The following is a 22,492-nucleotide window of genomic DNA, read 5'->3' on the forward strand; positions in this document are numbered from 1 at the left end:
TTTTTGAAAATAACCAACATCACCTGTACACTGGCTGACTAAGCTACCGAAAAAATCTACCGCAAGTAGAGGTCAATCTGCCTCGAGTCGCAGCTGCACCGTCTCCTGGCTGATCAAGGCGTTTCTGCACCGGCTCGTCCTTTTAGAATGGAGACTCTGGTATGGATAGTCATAATTCGCCTATTCTTTCTCTTTTTTATGTTTCTTTTTAGCCTACAGATACGAAACCAAAGCCTGCCATTTTAGCCTACTTTCACTTTTGCTTATCTTGACTATTCTGCTCCTTTTAATAGAGAATATTTTATATTCTCTTCCGTAATTTACACTATATAAAAATGGGCCAGTGTAATAGGAAATGAGGGCAAAACAAACTTGTTATCTCAAAATGGTAGCTGATCATACTCATGTTTGGTGGTAATGGTGCTTAGTACTGCCCCATTAAAGTCGATGATGAAGTATCATTTGCCCATATTTCTTTAAATTCATGCAAGGAATAGCCCCATTGGTTCCCGGGTAAATGTTTTTATTTTGGTTGGCTGAGCCATGGACGGATTATGAGCCATTGGGCCCCTGGGCACAGACATGAAAAGGGCCCCCCCTGCCTACCTCAGAAAGTTTTAGATTTACATGTAGCAGTCACTTTTCATCCAGTGACTTACATATTTCAATTCTATTACCAGGGACTACTCTGACTACAGAGCAACTTTGGGTTACTTTGGGTCATCTCCGTATCTAGCTCATATTGCTGTTAATTTTTAACATGTTCATATGTAGCTTTTGATGGGGACAACATGTTCTCCAAAAACAACACTCACTGATCGCTAAGGCTTCTAATAAGCCTGCACAGGATTATCAGGGGAATGATAAACTTTGGCCGGAAAAACTTTCCACATGTGGCTAATTACATAGTCAGTGTACTATCTCACAATGAAAATGAAAGTAGGATGCAACACGAGATAGTCTAACGCTAACCTGCACAGGCAACACACAATAAGGGCATGTCACTGCCACGTTACTTGCGGTACCAAATGATAACAACTCTGTACAACATTGCGACGCTGCAAAGATGTGACCAGAAGGTAATGTTGCGGTGGTCTTGAATTTCCCCTGGGGATCAATAAAGTATCTATCTATCTATCTACTCTCTGACAACGTCGCTGCAATGTCATGTGTTTGCTGAGGTGTTCTGCCAAAGACATTATTTGTTTGATGATGGTAAACGCACACCTTGTGAGGTGCTGCCAAAGACATTATTAAACATACATGTTAAACCAAACACACACAAGAGTAAAATCTACTATCCAATGTAGAATGTACATTTTTTTGAGAGTAAGAAAAAAATAAGACAAGGGGCCCAAGGAGCACAGAATCTCCCAGCAGAAAGCTTCATCAAAGCAGGGATATGGGCAAGACCTTGACCAACAGATATTCCAGACTCAAAATCTGCTAATTTTGACTGATAATGTAAACCTAACCTCCTTGGCAAAGCTAATTACAAAAAGGACCTTGCAACTTTAAAACCATAAAGGTCTCTAAGACATATAACAATAAGCAATAAAGATAGCATGTTTCAAATCATGTGACACAACCAATATTAGCCAGTTCAGAGAGCAAACAGGTTATTATTAAAGGTGGGAATGAGAAAGCTAGAAAATGGATAGAAGAAACTATGTGAGAGGACGAGTGCGTATGCAAGGTGGAGGAGGAGGAGGAGGAAGAACGAGCTACTATGATAGAACATGTTTTCATTCATCAAAACAGAGGCTTAAACTTCAGGGCCCCCTGGGCCTGGGCCCGCTAGGCCCATTCAGTAATCTATCCCTGGGCTGAGCGCCCTAGACTTCAAAACTGTACCAAAGTAGGCCTACCAAAGCTAATGTTAGTTGAGTATTTTTAGCAATAGCATATTGGGTCTTGAAATATTCACAAGAATCCATAGAAATTGCCATTTGATCCAATATTAGTTATGCAGATGTATAGTCCACCAATTGTATTGAAACAGAAATTGTAAGGGACCGTTCGCTATTTATGGAATGGACCACCGGAGGAAAATAGGGGAGGGTCATGTCTTTTTATTCTTTGTTGAGGGGAGGGTCACCCAACTTTTTTTAGTCTGGGAGGGAGGGTCACCCAACTTTTGTATTCATGAAAACAGCAAAATTTGGGCCGTCGCGTCTGATGGACCTCGCACCTCGCCAAAGATGACATTAATCGTTTAGCTCAATGTCCTAAAACAACGATCAGTGATCACCAAATGTCTCTCATATTGTTCCTCATAATCACTAAGAACCTTCAAAAAAGTAAGCATGAAGTCATATTAGGCCTATGAACTTTCTAGGCTGACGTGACCGCATGTTTCTTCAATCTCCTCCACTGACGCCTATAGAAAAGGCTTAACGTCCCAAAACAACTCAAATTTCTCTCTCATATTGCTCCCATAGACGGTAAAAGATGATTGCTCCTCATAACCATCTATAAAAATCTAGCGCAAAGTTTTTTTTCTTTTTGAGCACGTCCGAAACCCAAGACATAGCCTACGCACTGGACCTCACCAAATACCAGCTAGTTCAGCTATATCGCGCTAGCAGGTTTGTGTACTATGACAATGGAAAGGAAATGCATGCTTTTAACCAGCAATGCTATAAATGTTTGCTAAACTTAATGAAAATAGCACGAGGATGTCAGTGAAAACTAATGCATTTCTATGGGCTTGACGTGCTGGAGATAGAACATGAATGCAAAACATTGTTTCCAATCGTTTTCTCACTCATAATGGCAATCGATTTGTTACTTTGTCAGATGACAGAAAAAGCAACCCAGCCGGTTATCAGACAGCGGTGATGTGGCAAGGTCACAGCAGCAGGTGAACTTGAATAAGGACATGGTGTTTTTTTTAGTGTTTTTTGAGATTTGAGTCATGCTATGTCACTGCTCATGACATCAATATTTTATTTATAAAGTGACAGAGGAACCCTGACCAGGTTGTTGCTCAGATAGGGGAGATTCAGGGCTACAGGTAAATTTGACATGGTGTTTTGACTAAATGTTTTACTGCATATGCATCAGTAGGTAATGCAAAGTTAAAGTCAGGCACGCATCATACAATATTTTATTATTATTATTATTATTATTATTATTATTATTATTATTATTTTTGTGTGTGTGTGTGGGGGGTGGTATATTGTAAAATGATTAATGACATTGTCCTGTTGGGGGCGCTATGATCTAATGTGTTGTTTGTGCTGGGGATGGTTTTGGAGGAGAGCAAATAAAGTTAGTTCATGTTCGAAACACAGTTGAATGACTCACGCGTATATATTATAAAGAACACGACATGGTGTCAGAAGTGCTGTGACTTCGAATGAATGAAAGTGCTGTGCCTTGGAGCAGAAAACGTCCACGCGGCGGTGAGGGGACAAGAAAGGATTGGTGAGCGTGTTAAATGAGTGGCAGATAAGACTCCTACGGACTTTCCCCTGAAGGTGGCGGCAAAGATGGCAACATTTCCGGAAAGGTACTGGCTTGATGAAATTCATTCTGGACTCTCTATTCGACCACATAAAGACCTCGGGATACTTCGGTTTGGCTTTAGGGACCCTCTACTCACTACCACGTAAGTGTTATGTTGTTTGGAACTGTAGAAGAGGTATAAAAATAGCGTTTTGTAGCGGCGCAATTGAAATGCCCCGCTCACTTCCAGGCTACGAGTTGTGACTGAAAACGGTACAATCGAACTTTCTCAAAACACATCCGAATGACATAATTTTGATGTCAACTCAACGTATGTACCCCCAATCATCCGGCAATCGATCTAATTTTACTCCGGATAATTCCTTTAACAGCAAGCTCCGACGAAAACCAGGTGAATACTTTAGTGTATTGTATGGGAGATGAAGCTGATGACGTTTTGAGAGGCTTAAAACTCAGTGCTGAAGACCAGCTCAAATATGACAAGGTGAGAGATGGCTTCCATGTGTTCTTTATCGTGAAAAAGAACATTGTCTACGAACATGTACGATTCAATATGAGGAAACCAGAAGCAAATGAAAGTGTTGATGCATTCGTGACTGCCCTGTATGCATTAGCAGAATACTGCAATTATGGGACTTTGCATGACGAGCTTATAAGAGACAGGATAGTGGTTGGATTGGCAGATTCGCGGCTGTCCAAACGTATGCAAATGGAAAAAGACTTAAGCCTGGAGAAAGCCATTGATATGGCTAGACAATCCGAAGAAATAAAAAAGCAACAAAGCACTCTGAGGAATGATGCTAGTGGCGTAAAGCCGACTGATGGTAGCTCTGTGGACAGACTGTGACCGCAGAGGTTTTGCTTCGTTTTGGCCGAGCGTCCAAACGAATCCTGTAAACGCACTGCCCGAAACCGCACTTTTTTGAAACCTGGTCCCAGAGTGGAGAAATCTGAAACCGTAGCCCTTTTGAATTCGTTTGGACAGCGAAACCGCACATCCTACTTGGGTATCGATGATGTCATCGCCACACCCCTTGACCTCTAGTCTTCCACCTCTTATACCGCGACTGCGGCTCATAACAACAACAAAAACAATGGAGAACTACATGCTTGTGTTTCTGCTGGAGAAGATACTGAGCCTATTATGGCTACTAGGGCAAAACATTACGCTCCTGTGCCACCGTGGAGCAAAAAAGGCTTATGGACAACCACATAAGCCACATTTTAAATCCACCGCAAAGGACTACCAGGAGAGCAAACAGGGGCCTGTACTACGAAGGGAGCTTAACCTACCCAGATGTAACCCAGGGTTACTTTGTTAAACCGGGGTTGACAAAACCTGGTTATCTTAAGTGGTGTTAATCTGTACTACGACGCTGATTATGAAGTTGATTTGTTGAGCCGGGGTTAACCTAATTGGAGTTTGTGCGCGTTCACATAAAAGGGGCGGGTTGCAGCGCTAGTCACACCTTAAAATGATGACGCGATCACCTTATTTTACGGATGAGGAATGCACAATTATTATGCCAAGTTATGAGGAATTAAAACCCACTCTACGACAAAAATCAAATATGTTGGCAGTGAACAAAGCAAGGCAAGGCTGTTGGCAACGTATTGCAGATCGGGTAGCCTAAATGCCTAAAAGTAAAGTTTTATTTCCACATGTTCTTTAAATATGTGTTACGGAGGATTAATAGCTTGCAGAATGTCTGAAATGAGTTGAAATAATTAAATTGCCTATTTTGAGTTCATAGAAATGCCTACAGATGCAACACAATTTAGAAGTGGGCATATAGATTACAGTAATAGGATAATTGAATGTTTAAGTAGCCCCCATTGACTGATTTAGTGTATGCCTAATCCTGTGAACATTTTAGATGCAACACCATTGCCAAACGCACATGGCAGCAGGTGAAAACACAAACACATTATTCGGAATAGTAGGTTTATATAGTTATAGCTTGCATTAATATTTCTTAATTATGAAAACATGTAGGCCTAGTATGCTTATAGCCTTCACTTGGCCTCTGTTTTACAGCTAACAAGAAAAAGGTGTCTTTGAACACTACTGTAAGTGTTTTAAAGTAGCAGAGGAGTTGGCCGTCGCAAATAATAGTGGAATGCCGATTATGGAAGGGGTTGAGGGAGGCATTCGGTCGGATTCTGGTGCTGTGGAAATGTGTAGCCTTGTGCAGGGTACAGTAATATGACATTCAATTCAACAAGTTTGTTAAAATGGTGATTTTAATTTATTAGGCCTACTGTAGGTTATGTCCGATTTATTTCAGGCTATTCTTGCTCAGATGTTCAGCATACTGTAGCCTAGGCCTATGTCCGATTTATTTTCGGACATACAGTATTCTTGCTCAGATGTTCAGCATCACCGATTAGATGGAATACATGAATGTCCACGAAAGGGCATTGCTATGACGGGTGACATTACAGACTTCTGCCTAGATCATCTGACAAAGATAACGAATTCCCTCGGCTGACAATATCTTCATAGAGAATATCGTCTAGTCTATATATGGCTGTCTCTAAAACCCCTCGCCCTGCGAAGAGAGCCCCTCACTATTTGCGCTCCAATGTCGTATGGATCATCCAGGTACGCCGACATTGTCTCGAATTGTTAGTGAGGGGTGGTACTTATAAAGGGTGTGGTTAGCGGAAACCTCGGGTTAACCAAGAACATAACCTGTTCGGAGCAGGTTTGAGATGCAGCTTAAATTGCCATGGCAGCATAGCTCGGTTTAAACCTATCCACCTTTCGTAGTACGGGTTAATCGGGAAGTTACGCCACACGTGATCAAGTTACTCTCGAAGTTACCCAGATACTGTAAGCCAGTAACCCCGCTTCGTAGTACAGGCCCCAGGAGAAGATTTTGGGTTAGACCGCAGTTGGTGGGACAACTTCGTCAATGGCGTTGTTGTGGACGAAGAATGGAAGGAGAACTTTCGCATGTCCAGAGCATCTCTCGTCGCCCTGAGCGAAGAACTCCGTCCATTCATCGAAAGGCAAACAACAGCCATGCGAGTACCAATTGAGATGGTCAAAAGGGTTGCGTTGACGCCCTACTACCTGAGCGACGAAGGAAGACTACGAAAGACTGCTAACGCATTTGACGTGTCGCGACAGGCTGTGTCCGTCGTTGTCAGGCAGACCTACACAGCGATCGCTATCCATCTTGGTCCAAAATACATTAAGATGCCTTTTACGGAGCCCGAAGCCGAGGCTCTGGTGTTGGGCTTCCATCGTGCACATGGCATGCCACAGTGTTTGGGAGCGGTCGACGGCACCCACATCGAAATAAAGCAGCCACCTACCAACTCCATGGACTACATCAACAGCAAAGGCAAGCATTCCCTTAATGTACAGGCTGTCTGTGACTACAAGTTCAGATTCATGGACGTTGCGATACAGTGGCCTGGGAGTGTACACGATGCACAAGTTTTTGCTAATTCAACCCTGAACTCAGATTTTAAGACTGGCAAGATCCCTGCTCTGAAAAAGCAGATTGTGGACGATGAGGAGGCCGTACCCATTTTCCTTCTTGGTGACCCAGCCTACCCTTTGCTACCTTACTTGATGAAGGAATATTCCAGTGGTGGCTCCACACCTCAAGAACAGTACTTTGGGCTATGTTTGTGTAGGGCACGCATGGTCATCGAGTGTGCCTTTGGTCGACTGAAAGCCAGATTCGCTGCATTGTGAGGACAGTAAGGAGACTGTGGCTGATCACTTTGTGTTGGGAGTGTTGGCCAATGGCCAACTCCCAACAACACAATGTGATAACGACATGCAGCCACCAACACAACACAACAACTACATCACAGACTGTAACGAGGCAGAGGGAAAGAGAGTGAGAAGAGTACTCACAAAGTACCTTGACCCTTAACAAAAGACTGCAAATAGTTTACTGATTTTCATTTTGAGAAGAGTAGGCCTACTCACAAAGTACCTTGACCCTTAACGAAAGACTGTAAATAGTTTACTGATTTTCATTTTGAGAAGAGTAGGCCTACTCACAAAGTACCTTGACCCTTAACGAAAGACTGGCCAAGACTGTAAATAGTTTACTTATTGTCATATTGAGAAGAGCAGGCCTACTCACAAAGTACCTTGACCCTTAACAAAAGACTGGCCAAGACTGTAAATAGTTCACTGATTGTCATTTTGGAAATGTTGTAAATAATGTGTGTCTAGTGAAAATAAACGAATGACTGCAAAACCTTTCAGAAATCTTTCTTTTATTAAAAAATAACATTTTTTAAATGTGCACATATAGCAAAGGTCACTCCACATCGTTTTGCAGCAGTGCTCTTCTGAATGAAAACGTTTAATTCGCTGTGCTGCGTGTTGATGTAGGTGTGTAATGTCCAGGCTGGTACACAGACCGATTGGGTGTAGGTGTGTTCCGAAGGCAGGTGTAGTGGGTTGTGGTGTATATGATGGCGGGTACCCATGGAATTGTACGCTGCTGCTTTGGGGGGGTACAAACTGGGGTCTGAGCAGCAATTCCCTCATCAGGGAGAAGCCATCCTGTATGATGCTGGTTATATTGGCCATGTTTGTGTTGATCTGCGCCATGTTCTCGGCGTGGCTACTTGCTAACTCCAACATCCTCCTCTTGATTTTAAGATCCTCCTCTGCCGAGTCAGCCTGAGCTTTCCTCTTTAGTCGGTCCCCTCTGTGGCTGTCCAGCTTGGCCTAGAATTAAGCACATTACACAGAACATTACTTTTGGGCAAATTAAAGCCAAAACTATGTTGTGAACTATGTACGGAAGCAAGACAGCTACATAAACATATACATCCGTCCAAATGGCCACAACGACATGGCACATAGCATATAGCTAGAGCTAGCTAAGCTTGAAATCATAAGCATACCTGGAGCAAATCCCGGCGCTGCTTCAAAACGGCAGGAGGGAGACAGTCGAGGGATTTTGTCGAAGTCGGAGATGCAGGCAGCTCTTCTGTTGATGTTGAGGGATCTGACAACTCCAGGTCGCTGGTTTCAATGCTTGACTCGATGCGGTGTGTAGCGGGCGACCCACCCCAGATCTCCTGGCAAAGCTCATAAAAGAGCATGACCACCCGTCCTTGGCCACTTCGACGTCCGGTGTCCACGGCCTGTCTGTATTTGCTACGAATATTTTTAAGTTTCGTGGTCACCTGGCCTTTGGTAAGTGCCGTGGCCGCGTGAGCGAAGTCTTCTGTTGCCTCGGTCGGCCACTGTGCCCGAAACGCGTTCGTTAAGTCGACATACTTCGACTGGCACGACTCCCAGTCAATGTTTTCTTGCAACTTGCTTGCCTTGTAGTTGAGTGTGAGTCGCAGCAGCCGTTTCACCTCACTGTCGGTCCACACAAACGATTCCGATTTCTTTACACCTGCCATCTTCGTCGTCTTCTTCTTCTTCTTGTGGTTGGTCTCTCCTGCTGTCAGTTTGAATACAGCGCGCCAGCTTAATGCGCATGCTCCGCCTTTTCCTCTCCGTTTTTGGTGAATTTCTGTAACAGAAACAGCGCCACCTATAGGCCTGGAATATGAAGTGTCGTGTTGAGATGGATCCGTTTGGACGCAAATATTCTTGATGCGGTTCCAGGGAAGATGGAGAAAAAAAAAGATCAGTTTCGTACATGTGGACTAGGCCTGAATGTAGACAAGTGCGAACTCTCCAAGGTTAAGGTGGTCTTTTTAGGCCATATCATTACCATCGAGGGCATCCATCCTGACCCGAGGAAAACTGTGGCCATCACAGAAATGAAGGAGCCCACAAATGTATCCAAGTTAAGGAGTTTTCTTGGGATGGTAAATCAGTTGGGGAGGTTCCTTCCCCAGCTAGCAGACATGGATAAGCCACTGCGCGACCTCCTTTCGAAGAAAAACTCCTGGGTCTGGGACGTGGACCAGGCAGCAGCGTTTGAAAAACTGAAGAAAGCATTGTCTTCTCCTCCAGTGCTGGCCATGTAGGAACGATTTAAAGATTTTCTCTTAGGAAAGCTGTTCTGCCTGGAAACCGATCACAAACCTCTTCTGAGCCTACTTGGGGCCCAAGCTTTAGATCTTTTGCCGCCGAGAATTCAGCGCTTCAGGATGAGGCTGATGCGCTACACATATTCGATTGTGTACGCGCCAGGAAATGGCGAAGCAGAGCGGGTGGTCCAGACTGTAAAAAACCTTCTGAAAAAGGCAGGAGACCCCTACCTGGCTCTACTCGCCTATAGAGCCACACCTCTCCAGAGCGGCTACTTATGGGTCGGCATCTCCGTACTACGGTGCTGTCTCATCCCTCTCAGTTGGACCCTGTACTGCCAGACAGCCTCAGGTTTGCCCAGAAGGAAAAAGAGAAGGGGATTGCTGATGCTGGAAATTATAACAGACGTCACCGTGCTAGGACTCTCTCAAACCTATCACCTGGTGATAACGTATGGGTGACCAATGCAAAGATGCAGGGGACTGTGCTCAGCAATCACTCCACTCCGAGGTCTTACCTGGTCGATCTACCTCAAGGGGTGATGAGACGGAACCGCCAGCACCTCATACCTCTGCAAACACCAACGCAGGACGAACGGTTCCCACTGCAGCAAGAGCCACCTGAGCCACCTGCTGCACAGCCACCTTTATCACCTGTTGTGGCACCCCAGTCTTCACCAGCAGGGACTACCAGTCTCAGAACCAGATCTGGGAGGGTCATCGTTAAGCCTAATAGGTTTATCCTGTGAACTGGGGGGGAAAACATCTAATGTTTAACAGGTCTATATGGGGAAAAGAGAGTCAGTGGGTATTAATGATAGTTACAGAAATCTGTGTTTATGTTAACCTATGTGTGAGTGTGGATAATGGGGAAAAGATTAAAAAAAGGCAATTGTATAAATACATACGATGGACGTTTGTGGTAACTTTGTTCTTCCATACAAGTTTCTGATAGGACAGACCTTTCTACCAGTGGGGCAGAATAATCCCCTAAGGTCTGCTGAGACAGAGGTAGTCTACCCTCTGTTCTCTAGAAAGGGGAGATGTGGTATATTGTAAAATGATTAATGACATTGTCCTGTTGGGGGCGCTATGATCTAATGTGTTGTTTGTACTGGGGATGGTTTTGGAGGAGAGCAAATGAAGTTAGTTCATGTTCGGAACACAGTCGAATGACTCACGCGTATATATTATATTATTAATAACACGACGGGGGGGTAGTGTCCCCACCAAAGCTCAGACCAAACCTACGCCCTTGCAACCAAATACCAGCTAGTTCAGCTATATCGCGCTAGCAGATTTGTGTACTATGACAATGGTTACTAAGGAAAGGAAATGCATGCTTTTAATAGTGTATTCTCCTCTACCGGCTCCCCCCCAGGGGTGTTTCTTCCCAGTGCTTCTGTTTGTTTTATACACAAATGACAGCAAGTGCCATTATGAGGGTAGACGTGATAAAGTGTGCAGATGATTTTGTTATCGTGTCCCTGCTTAACGACAGGGAAACTGTCCATGACCCAGTTGTGGATGATCTCAGCAACTTTTGAACATAAATGTGTCCAAACCAATCAAGATGGATATTGATTTTAGGAGCAGTATCTAAGGAGAGTAATGGACACACTGACTGAACAACATGGACTGTGCAAAAGCCCATCAGCACATGCAATTGTTTTGGAAATAGAAATTTTGATATTGACCCCACTTTTATGACAATGTGTTATTCTTGTGCCCCCTGTATCTGTTGTAATCTTCTCTTTAATTTGCTGGTTTGGGTCACTTATGGGGGAAAAAACCATTAGAAGGTATTGGTATTGTGTAGTAAGACTGCAAGTACTGAATTTAAAGACCTCTCCAAAACTTTACAATATCTGAACGACATAAAGGCCTAGTCAGGCTGGCCCAAGCCACCCCCTGTCCAGTGAGTTCAGGCTATTTCCAGCCAAGATGCAGGGCCAACAGATTTAAAAACTGACCCACCACTGTTGCCTTCCTGAACAACATATTGAAATTGTATGTACTTTCAGTTTTTTTTTATTGGGTGTGCTGTATGCATTGTTGTTTTTAATAGTGCAAATAATTGCCTTTCACATCAGGGATAATACACATTACCTCAACCTTGACCTTGATATTCTCCATACATAGTGTACAGAGAAAACACCTGAACCAGGTGCATTCCTGGATATTCTGGAGGAGAGGAGAAGGACCAGTGACCTAAGCCATGCCCTAAGAACCTTTTCTCCCCAGCCTTATAAAGGACATCCACCTATCACAGCTAGTGCTCTAAACCAAGCAGTACTGGACTCGCAGCACTTGCACTATATTGTAGAGGAGGTAAGAGTGTGTGTGTGTGTGTGAGAGAGGGAGAGAGAGAGACTTAGACTTCTCTATAAATACTCCATCATGAATATACACACAAATAACCATGTGTGTAGATTGCCACAGAAAGTGGAGAACCTGTGGAGGTCATCAGAGAGAAGGCTTCTGGGATACTCAACGAGATGTCACACAATCTGCAGCTCAGCTCTATTCGACTGTTAGGATACACACTCAGCAAGGTGTTCAAAAGAGCCTTCCATACAGTCCTGGTGAATGAGGATGGCCTGAACCAGGTGAGTATCGGCTTCACACCAGTGGTGTATCATTATGCCTCTCAAACATAATTTTCAACATTCAGTTGAAATTTAGGGGTGGGGTAAGGGAGTTTCACTTTAACTCTTGTGGGTGGAAGAGGGATCATGGAAAGACTGGAGGTTATGGTGTCATGGACAGCCTAATACATTGGGGGATTTTTTGAGCAATGTTGCTGGGCAACATTGTGTTTTTGTAGAAGAACTGGTAGAGCGAGGTGCTGACAACATCAGGACTCAGTTGCCAATATGCAAATACTGATCAAATCATTATGAGTAACTGCTGAGTAAAGTATCTACTGAGTACATAGATAAAAATGTAATTGACATGGATTGAAGGATGGAATTAAATTGAGCATAATGACAAGGTATTATATCGAGCAAATTGAGCATACTGTTAGTCAATCAAGGATCTTTGATGGAACTAATGACTAGCCTTTGGCCATAGCAAATATCCATTTAGAATTAGTAACGGCAGTTTGTCCTGCAAGTTGAGAAATGAGTTGATCTTTGTCAGAAAGAAGTAGTTCTACAGACAAGACAGTTTTAGCGATTAAAAAAGTGATTAAAAAGTGGAAATTACACCATACGCAGCGCAGGTCCGCGACGGGGCCACATTACCACCTCGAATGTGCATCATTTTCTGTCAACTGAACGCCGTGTCGTCCATTATCCCTTACAACGCATACTATATAAAGCTGTGCACAACTGGATTACAATGGTGGCAGTTCAATATGACAGCATAGGGCACCTGTAATTTGGCCTTCTCCATGATGCATTATTTTATCATATTTTGCTTGTCCATCACTATCAGCTTCGACAGGCCATTCAGGAGCACCCAGTCATCTTGTTGCCCAATCATAGGAGCTATTTGGACTTCCTGGTTCTCTCTTACATCATGTTCACCTATGACCTCTCCATGCCCGTCATTGCTGCAGGAATTGGCATGTATCTATTTTAAAAAGTCTCATAGTGTAAATTGTATTGTATATCAGGGACATTTACACCTGAGCCTAATCTAGACCTACGGGTAAACCGGTAAATATTGCTGGCAAAGAAAGTTACATTTTTATTTAGTATTGACCTTGGAACAAGGTTGCCAAGGCATTCATTTACTTTTATATAATTTGTGAATGTCTCTTTTTGTCCAACTGTCTGTCTCACCATCCTCTCTTTCAGCTCTCATGGACATGATGTTCTTTGCTCCATTACTGCGGCGTTCTGGAGCATTTTTTATCCGTCGGGCAATCAGGGCAGATAAGCTCTACTGGGCAGTGCTGTCAGAGTATGTCAGAACCATTGTGAGGGTATGAATATTTGACCATCCATCTCAGCATCTATTTTAGATTCACTGTGAATCAATACTAAGAGCCTGTAATCAGCCTTATCCATATGAGTCAGTCTTGTTCCAAAAGGTATTACTGTTTATACTATTTTTGATATATTTATTAGGCATTCCTCTTGCAGACAAGAGAAAGACAAAACTAAATGGATTCACTTGAAATATGTTAGTAGATGTGCATTCACTTCACACCTTTAAGAGTTTAAAACAAGTTTTATCTTCTGCTTGTTAGTTGATTCTTTTTTACTGTGATAAATTCATCTTTGCCAGGGCTGTAGTGGAGGCTAAACGCAAGTAAACAGTTTATCCACCTCTGAAATTTCAGAAATAGCGTTGTGTATTCACCATTACAACTTTTAACACAAAAAAATCACACTGTATTATCCACATTCACAATATGTACAATCACCAACACTCTTTTTTTAAACTTCTGATACCGCATGGTGCAGTCCACCATACCGTGATCACATAATTCATAGTTTACCCACCTCTTATTTTACCACTTCACCCCTGATCTTCGCAGTAAAATATATGGAACCTAACTGTCTTCACAGACTGGTTATGCCCCTGTTGAGTTCTACATTGAAGGATATCGGAGTCGAACACTGAAGTCTCTGAATCCCAAATTAGGTGAGACATGGGATGGATTATAGTAGATTTGTGATATGGACAGATCTCTTGGTTTTCTCAGATCTCTCTCTCTCTGTGTTTGTGTGTAGGTATGATTCACATGGTTCTGGAGCCTTTTTTTAACGGTGAGGTGGATGACATCAGCCTGGTGCCAATCAGCATCAGTTATGATCGGGTAATTGAAGAGTCTCTACTGGCCCATGAGCTGCTGGGATTTCCCAAACCAAAAGAGTCCACTATGGTATGTTTGGATTCTTAAACCAACCTCAGTTTGGTATAGCTAATCAGGTGAACATGTGACAACTTTAAATTCTGGCATGTTAAGTCTGTGATGATTGTCAGTCTGAACACATACCCCTCTGATACATATATTTAATTGAAGATTCATATTCATGTTTGGAGGATGTTGATACACTGTAGTCAGTCAGAATATGGTTAAACTAATGTAAATGTGGTCATATATTAATCTGTCTTGTGTTTAACCAGGGTCTCCTAAAAGCTTGGAATGTTCTGGCGAATGATAACGGCTCCATGCATGTGTGTTTTGGTCAGCCCATCTCTGTCAGAGCGCTTGCTAAGGGGAGGATCAACTTTTCGCAGCATAACCAAGTACCCAGGTGTGGACTGCTACCCCTATCAATCACTGCCTTAAAGTACAGAGCTCCATCTCTCTGGAGTACCATTTTAAAGGACATCCATCAGTTTCTATTTAGCTTTACTGGGCATAACATGGCCTTGGTACTTGGAGTGTACCAAGTAAGTGTGCATGTCTGGTAACAACTAGTTTACATTTTGGAACAGAATGTTCAGCACCAACAGTCCCGGTCGTGCCGTTTCACACTCTACAAAGAAATCAGGATTTGACTACTGCAACACACTTCTGACGGGGGTCCCAGCATGCGCAGTGAAACCCCTTCAGATGATCCAGAAAGCGGTGGCGCGACTGGTCGACCAACCCAAAAGGGCACATGTTACCCCACTGCTCATCCAACTACACTGGCTGTGTATGGCCGCCCGCATCAAATTCAAGTCTCTAACGCTTGCCTAGCCTCCAGTTTTGCTCCCACCTACGTGAATGTCCTCACACAGGCATCTGCTACCTCTCAACCGTTGCGCTCCTCAGACGAATTACATCTAGCTCTGCCACCGATACGCTTAGGCCAATCCAAACTTTTCTCATCTGTTGTTCCTCGCTGGTGGAACGTATTACCAGTTCCTACTAGGGCAGGGACATCCCTCTCCATCTTCAAAAAAAAACTCCTGAAGAAAAGACCCAGCTCTTCAGAGAATAGCTCCTCTCATAGCACTACAGCCACTGACAAAAGTTTTGGCACCCCTTTAGAAATGTTGGTTTTTAAGCAAAATACAATTTTTGAGAACAAACAAACCAGGACCATTTTAGTAGCTCAACACAACTGAAACAACAATTGGTTTCCCCAAATTCAACACAAAATATCACCAAAATGCTGCGGGAAGTGAATACTGTCAAACTGACACGGTCAAAAGTCTTGGCACCCTTCACAAAAAGTGTCTTTTGCACTGATAAAAGCACACTTTTTTCATTGTTAAAATCCAGTGCTAAGGTAGTCAGACGTCAGCTCTGGTAGCATTCCTGACAAATGTCAGTCCATTTGTCAGTTGTAAGTCGCTTTGGTTAAAAGTGCGTCAGCCAAATGTAATGTACAGTAATGTAATGTAATGTAAAAAACAGTAACAAAGTAACAGTACATTGTAAACCCAAACAGTCAAACTAACTTGAAATAATGATTTAAATCAACTTAATAATCATTGAAAAACAAAACTAACTTATAGCTAACAAACTAAGTCAAAAACTCAAGCAACTGTTTTGAGTGTAATGAGACTCCCATGATCTTTTGCACCAACATTCAAATCATCAAACTGTGTTTCAATAGTTTTTATGTTTTACTAATGCTAGTTGCACTAAAGCACCAATATAATTTGGTAAATGTGTCTTTAGGTTCTGTTTTGACATGTATGCTTTATTCCCACCATAGGTGGGTCACGCTAATAACACTCAATCAAACAAAAGATTTAGGTTAACATAACTCAGTTGTTTAAAATGTAAGTTATTCTGAGGAATTTATTTTCATTATCCTTTGCTAAACACATTGAAATAATCAAATGTAGTTGTAAGGGTGTGCATTTGACAGTATTAGCTGCACTAAAATACTCATGCAATGTTGAACATGAGTTGTGTCTTTATAGTGAACTAGAGTAAATAGTGCTGGTGGTGGATAGATGCAGTTAAATGTTGGTGAATGCTGGTAAATGGGGTATGGTCAGGGTAACCATTTTGGAGAAGTCCTTTAATAAACATTATGACACTTACTTGACTTGAACTGTGTTGTACATCTATGTCCTCCCTGCTGATGGCAGTTCAATGTACTGCTGTCTGATTGTTGTCTGATTGCTGGCTTTCCTTCAATAGCTGCCTAAAACCATATCCAGAATGAGATATATCACATTTTTTTCACCTCTCAAACTCACAGTCTGTACCTCTCTTTTCCTATCCACTTCCTTTCCCTTTCTCTCAAACACACCCTCCTTTCTAATCTCGGAATCTCCCAGAGAAATGCCTCAGAATCCCAGTGAGGAGACTCAGGAGTTTGTGAGCGTCATGGGCCATGGAGTGGTGCGTCTGCAGGAGAGAGGCATGGTCATCAGCCCCTGGAGCCTCATGGCCACCATCCTGCTCCAGAGCCCTGAGGGCCTAGGCTTGGACACCCTCACCCAGCGCACCACCTGGCTGCGGGATATCGTTCTGAAGTTTGGGACCCATCTGGACTGGCCTGGTAAGAGAAAAATGAGATAAAAATGAGTTCATCAGGAAATGCACTTAGTGCATTCTGTTAATTTTCTTTATGACATGTAATGATATTTGTTGTCCAAAACAAAATGAACAACATGACACAACCAAGTTTACTGTAACTGCATTTACTTAATGCATTTACTCATTTGCTATGCACTCGATTGTGACCCACCTGGATAATAAGATCAGCTATGCCAGACTGTGTTTTATTGACTACAGCTCAGCTTTTAATACTATCATCCCCACTAAACTCAGAAGCTGCGTCTCCTGCGCTATGTAACTGGACACTGAGCCTCCTTACTGGCAGGCTCCAGCATATTCACCTTGGAAACCACTCCTCTGGCACCCAAAACTACAACACTAGAACACCTCAAGGCTAGCTACTCAGCGGTATGCTGAACACTATACTCACACATGACGGTGTTGCTGCCAATCCCAGGAGATGGTTGTGGACCAAGTTGCTTTCTAAACACATTATGTCAAGACCTAAAGTGTTATATGTTACAGCTGGCAAAGACAGCCAACCAGAGAATGCGCTTCCTGGCATGACTAAAGAGATTTGGCATGCCACCACAAGCATGCTAGCCTGCTGCATAGCTGTGTGGTTTAGCAACAGCACAGCACACAACAGGAAGGCACTTCAGAGAGTGGCACTTGAGAGCCAATTCTCACATCCGCCTGTGCCATCAGAACAGGAACACCCCCCTCCCCCCTCATTAACTGCTCTTTACAAGCTACAGACTGGACTTTACACACGCCCACACAATGCTGAACTAATGCACCACACTTACATATATTGCACTCATGACTATTATTTAATCTTTTGTATGGAGTATTTATTACTGAGTATGTCTTTTTATGCTTACTATATTCCTGCACCAAGATTCCTGAGTGGTAAAGTAATAAGCCTCTTTATTTTCTCTTTGAACTTTATATCTCTTATCCTCTTCTCTTTTGTTGTCTTTCCTTCATCTCTCCCTTTCAGCACAGGTTTCTGATGAGGAAGTGATATCATCCAACATATCCCGCCACCGGTCGATGGTTTGTTGTGAGGGGGGGCGAGTGCTTCTGATAGAGGAGCAGGGTCCTGATGGGGAGGAATCCATCTCTCCAGAGACTGCCGTGTTCAGGCGTGCGTCCATCATGCTCATGTGTGTCTCCTACAGGAACCAGGCACTGCACATCTTTGTGCGGCCTGCCCTGGTTGCTCTCGCTATGGCAACCACTTCCAGCACCAAAAAGGGTGAGTGAGTAGCCCAGGACATACACACGTAACAGTGAGAGGAATACTGTAGTTTGGTGTATAATAGAGGTTCATTACACATTCATTAACTATATTACACTCTGTACATGTATTATACTGTAGCATGACGTTTAGAGACGCACTTACACTGTATTTTACAGCAGAGAGAAAATTACACCCTTATTTGATTACAGACAAACATGAGACAATGCTCAAACAAAACATTCAACACAACTACCATTGTTTCTTTCTTCGCAGAGGATGTCTTCACACACTTCAAATTTCTACAGGAGCTTTTCTCCAATGAGTTTGTCTTTGTGCCTGGAATGGCTACTGAGGTAAGGAGTCGCATCACTTGAGTTATGTTTCCTGGACCTGATCACTGCAACCAAAACAGACGTTTGAAACACTGTTATAGTGACCAATACTGTATAATAGCACTATTAAAATCTGAAGTTCCAATTTCCATTCTATGCTGTCTCTACTGAAGGACTTTAAGGAGGGTTGTTCACTGCTGGTGAAGTGTGGCGTACTTCAGACTTCAGATCAAGAGCTTGTTGTGATAGAACATGGTACAGACACAGCTTCCTTTCTTAGGGCCATCCTCCAGCCATTTTTAGAAACATATCAGGTAATGGTGTCCCAAATCCTGCACCTAAAAAGCTTGTCATACATTTTTTTGGATGTGAATTAACAATTAACAAGCCGTTAAAGTGTAACTCCGGAGTAAAAACTACCTAGGGTCTATTTACGGTAGTTAAAAACTTCAAACTTTTGATTGAGAGCAAAATTACATTAATTGGTGGCGTTTTGAGCAAGACCGTTTATCACTCAGCATTATCACTGAATGGGCTTACAGTGATGCTAACAGGGCGCCACTATACTATTTTATACCGCTAACAATGCTCAAAATATTATAACATTTCTGTGGTAGTATTGTGAGGGTTTCTACAGACAAACCAAAGTATTTCAGTTCTGGCTAAACGTAAGGTATGTTTGTATTGAATTCAGACAGATCTGCGCAGTGTTGCAAGGTTGAATGTGCCTGCTGATTTGATAATACCGGACCAGGAAGCCATGCAATTTTCTTCCTACAGATACAGGTCTTGTCATAACCTCTCTGTACACTTTACAATACTTCGTTTTGTATTTAGAAACCCTTACTACACTACCACAGAAGTATAATTATCTATTTCGACCTCCCGCTGACCGTCACCACGGTTTACACATTCAATGATGCCATCCTTCTACCTATCCTCAAGACCATTAAATCAACAAAGTCATGTGACTGACCTGGAGGCTGTCCCGCAGTAATATAATGCATCCAGGGACACGGCTCTTCCTTTTTGCCTTTCATCGCCTCAACTGAGACCGGTGAGTATGATTTCCTTAGAAGCCAGTAATCCGCCACATTATTGTGCAGGTGCCTTGTGTCCCTGAGGATTTAAACTGATTTTCGCTTTGACATTCATTCTAGCGAGGGATTTATATCCCCCATGTACGCTGTACGCAGCTGTTGAATTGGTTGCTATGTTCCTTTCCTACCTACGTTCACGAATAGGATTGGATGTTATTTTCTCCCTTGGGGCCGATGATTCAGTGTTAACTCATTGTGTGCAGCTGGGCTAGGTTACATAGGGAGCCATTTGCAGCAATAATGCAGTGGTATTAAGTTTCTGTTACCATCTGACAATACTATGGTGCCAAACACTTGCCCCATTTGCGGCACTATCATGGACGTGCGTGATGTACGTGGACGATGGACGTGCGTGATGTACGTGGACGATGGACGTGCGTGATGTGCTCCATGTATGGACAAAGTGCATCTCATGGAAGATGTGGAATGCCCATGTCCGGCTGATTGGTTTGCCATTTGAGGAGTGTGCTCAGTGGTCTGGCCTGGGTGAACATCCCCATGCAGGGACTGATCTTCTCCCACCTATGATAGAGAGCAGGTAAGTATCCATGATCATCACTCACGCAAACAGCATTGCGAGCACTCCCATGGGCATAAGAGGAAAAGAGTCAGCCCCTCTCTCTAGGGAATTAGTAGAGGCCTATCTGAGGCCTGACAGACGGCAAAGGCAATCGCTAAACGTATCCAAACCGCCATTTTTTAATAATGCTCAAAACACAGAGGTGACCGTAAGGTACAGACTTGTAAAACAGTTTTTAATAATCTCCCGGTACACTTACTAAGTTCTTGATGCTTCGTTTTATGTGTAGGGACCCTATTCATACTACTGCAGAAGTGTGGTGCTATTTTGAGCATTATTAGTGGTTAAAAAATGTCAGTTTGGATAGGTTTAGTGATTGGCTAGCTCTCGAGGAGGTGTTCGACTTTCATTCGTTGTCATGGTGAAAAAGACCCTGGGTTCAAATTACTCCGGAATAACTCTTTAACAATGAACAAGCTGGCAAATGTTGCTCATTTCCATGTTACAATGTGTAAATATGTTATAGTGTATTTTATAGCCAATTGTTGATCTCGGCTGAAATGTAACGTCTCCTATTTGCCACTTATCACTGAAACTCTGTGGTAGATGGTGAATAACTGTGAGACTGTGCTCCTCTGAACAGGTGGTTTTCCGTCATATGACTGAGGATGGTGTTGTGGTATTTGCCGAGAAACAGTACATACCTGCGGTCCGTTCTTACTGTCTGAAACTCATCCTTGCTGGTAAGACTGCTTCAGAACACTTGTTCCACATGACTCGCTGCTCACAGTTGGGTCAGCATTGGGTCTGAGTTGGCTTGTCATGTCAACTTGCAGCTTGGCTGGCCAGAGTTGGCTGTTCATATGTGACCTGATCTGGCAAAATGAGTCTGAAGTCGCACATTAAAATTTTTGAGATTCAGGCCGATTACTTCAAAAACAATTGAAAATATAGATTTTTCATTTTTGGTGTATGAAAGAAGAAGCATTCAAAATTAATTTCATAGTAAAGATAAGAATGAAAGGTAAAAAAAAATATTATTCAGGTGGGCAAATCCTACCTGTACTGCCTGTAACCTGTAACTTCAAACATGATTTCCTCAGTTTTTCAATCGGAAAAGATGGCAGGAGGCCATAATTCAAAATGTTGTATCTTGACAACAATTCAAGACTTTGACCAGGATATCATTTTAAAGCTTATCATGTCCTCAATTTTGAATTGTGTGTCACTGTGACTCATTTTGCCAGATCAGGTCACATATGACGTGATGTAAAGTTACTTTTAATGTTCCACCCAGGTGAACTCCAGACGTATGAGGCTTTGTCCTCGGACATGCAAAAGAATGTCCTCTACACACTGGTGAGGATGACCGCTGTAACAAAAACAAAAGTGTAAGTTTTCCCTATTTCCCTAATTGCATCATTCTACTACAAGATCTAAGGTGTGGTGGCACAGACTAAAATTGTGTCCTACTGTTTCAGAGGTGACCAGAACGAGTTTAGAGTCGACAAAGCTGCCATCCAGAGAATTGCAGACATTTTGGGATCCATTGGGAGCCATGTGGTGTAATCGTGTGCCCTTATCAATATTTTCTGTACTTTTTTAGTGTTTATTACTTTATTCCAACTCTTACATGTTTACATGGATGGTGTGGGTCATGCAGTTGACACTTGGCTCACTTACCGATTTTACACGCATTTTGAACTTAGGGCCCTCTGTGTATTCTGTACTGTTTATCAAATGTATAAATATACAAATATATGTATAGTCATTCTCTTAAAGTAATGAAAGGTGCAGGGAGAGGAATTAGGCTAAATGAAACTATCTGATGATGATATTTGTTGTTTATAACCACTCTCACCTAAATGTGTCAGGACAAAGGAGTTAGGAATGAAACTGTTCTTCCCTTTTGGCTGCATTTCCTGAGGTTTTTTTATGGGTTTGCGGGTTTTCCTAGAATGTGTGTGTGTGTGTGTGAGAGAGAGAGAGAGATAGAGAGAGGTGCAGATCCCTGAACCCTATATGTTGATAGGGCTAATGAAAAAAAATAAAATTAATTGTTTGACAAGAAGTATACAGTTTAACATACAGAAATTACACTAAAGGTAATATTATCATTCTAGCATTGTATTAATGGCTACATATAGGGAAGTCAATAAATTATTTCATGGTCAGATATGTAAGTAGGCTATAATGGTTGCGCTATTGGTCCTATGACAGGCTGTAATATACCACTGTCTAGCCGCACGATCGGAATGGGAAATTATAGTTTTGAGTAATTATGTATAGGCTATGTTATTCAAGAATTAAACTAAAGAAATGAGCCTTAATGTTCACAACAATTCAAATTAAACTGAGAGACAATTATTCGAGGTAGATTAAACAAAACTCGTCCGCAAAATAAGCTTTAACATATATTTGTAGCCTACGTTTCCT

General features: G+C 42.6%; 2 protein-coding genes across 7 annotated transcripts; one reads left to right on the forward strand and one right to left on the reverse strand.

The window, feature by feature from the left end:
• Nucleotides 1–74: 74 nt before the first annotated feature.
• On the forward strand, nt 75–21,631 carry LOC143125415 (dihydroxyacetone phosphate acyltransferase-like). 6 transcript variants are annotated; one of them, XM_076286858.1, is made up of 15 exons: nt 75–159; nt 11,590–11,778; nt 11,880–12,056; nt 12,889–13,018; nt 13,254–13,381; nt 13,971–14,046; nt 14,136–14,287; nt 14,533–14,663; nt 16,636–16,859; nt 17,862–18,119; nt 18,378–18,457; nt 18,610–18,750; nt 20,700–20,799; nt 21,354–21,447; nt 21,538–21,631. In XM_076286858.1, exons 1-15 carry the CDS (start codon nt 148–150, stop codon nt 21,623–21,625), a joined length of 1,980 nt encoding a protein of 659 aa, XP_076142973.1. In that variant the 5' UTR covers nt 75–147; the 3' UTR covers nt 21,626–21,631. The 6 variants fall into 6 exon arrangements, with proteins under 6 accessions (XP_076142973.1, XP_076142975.1, XP_076142976.1 ...); XM_076286860.1 differs by lacking the exons at nt 21,354–21,447; nt 21,538–21,631 and adding an exon at nt 19,131–19,222 and having other exon boundaries at nt 19,382–20,717; XM_076286861.1 differs by lacking the exons at nt 21,354–21,447; nt 21,538–21,631 and having other exon boundaries at nt 19,274–20,717.
• LOC143126047 (uncharacterized) lies at nt 7,300–11,583 on the reverse strand. The gene is made up of 3 exons (XM_076287970.1): nt 8,359–11,583; nt 7,752–8,179; nt 7,300–7,306 (listed from the first exon to the last, which is right to left on the reverse strand). Exons 1-3 carry the CDS (start codon nt 8,866–8,868, stop codon nt 7,300–7,302), a joined length of 945 nt encoding a protein of 314 aa, XP_076144085.1. The 5' UTR covers nt 8,869–11,583.
• Nucleotides 21,632–22,492: the final 861 nt, after the last annotated feature.

Source organism: Alosa pseudoharengus, unplaced genomic scaffold (genome assembly GCF_046254945.1).
Source record: "Alosa pseudoharengus isolate Yale_2024_CS ecotype anadromous, Long Island Sound unplaced genomic scaffold, YU_APseudo_1.1 YU_APseudo_1.1_scf_16, whole genome shotgun sequence".
Classification (NCBI taxonomy): domain Eukaryota; kingdom Metazoa; phylum Chordata; class Actinopteri; order Clupeiformes; family Clupeidae; genus Alosa; species Alosa pseudoharengus.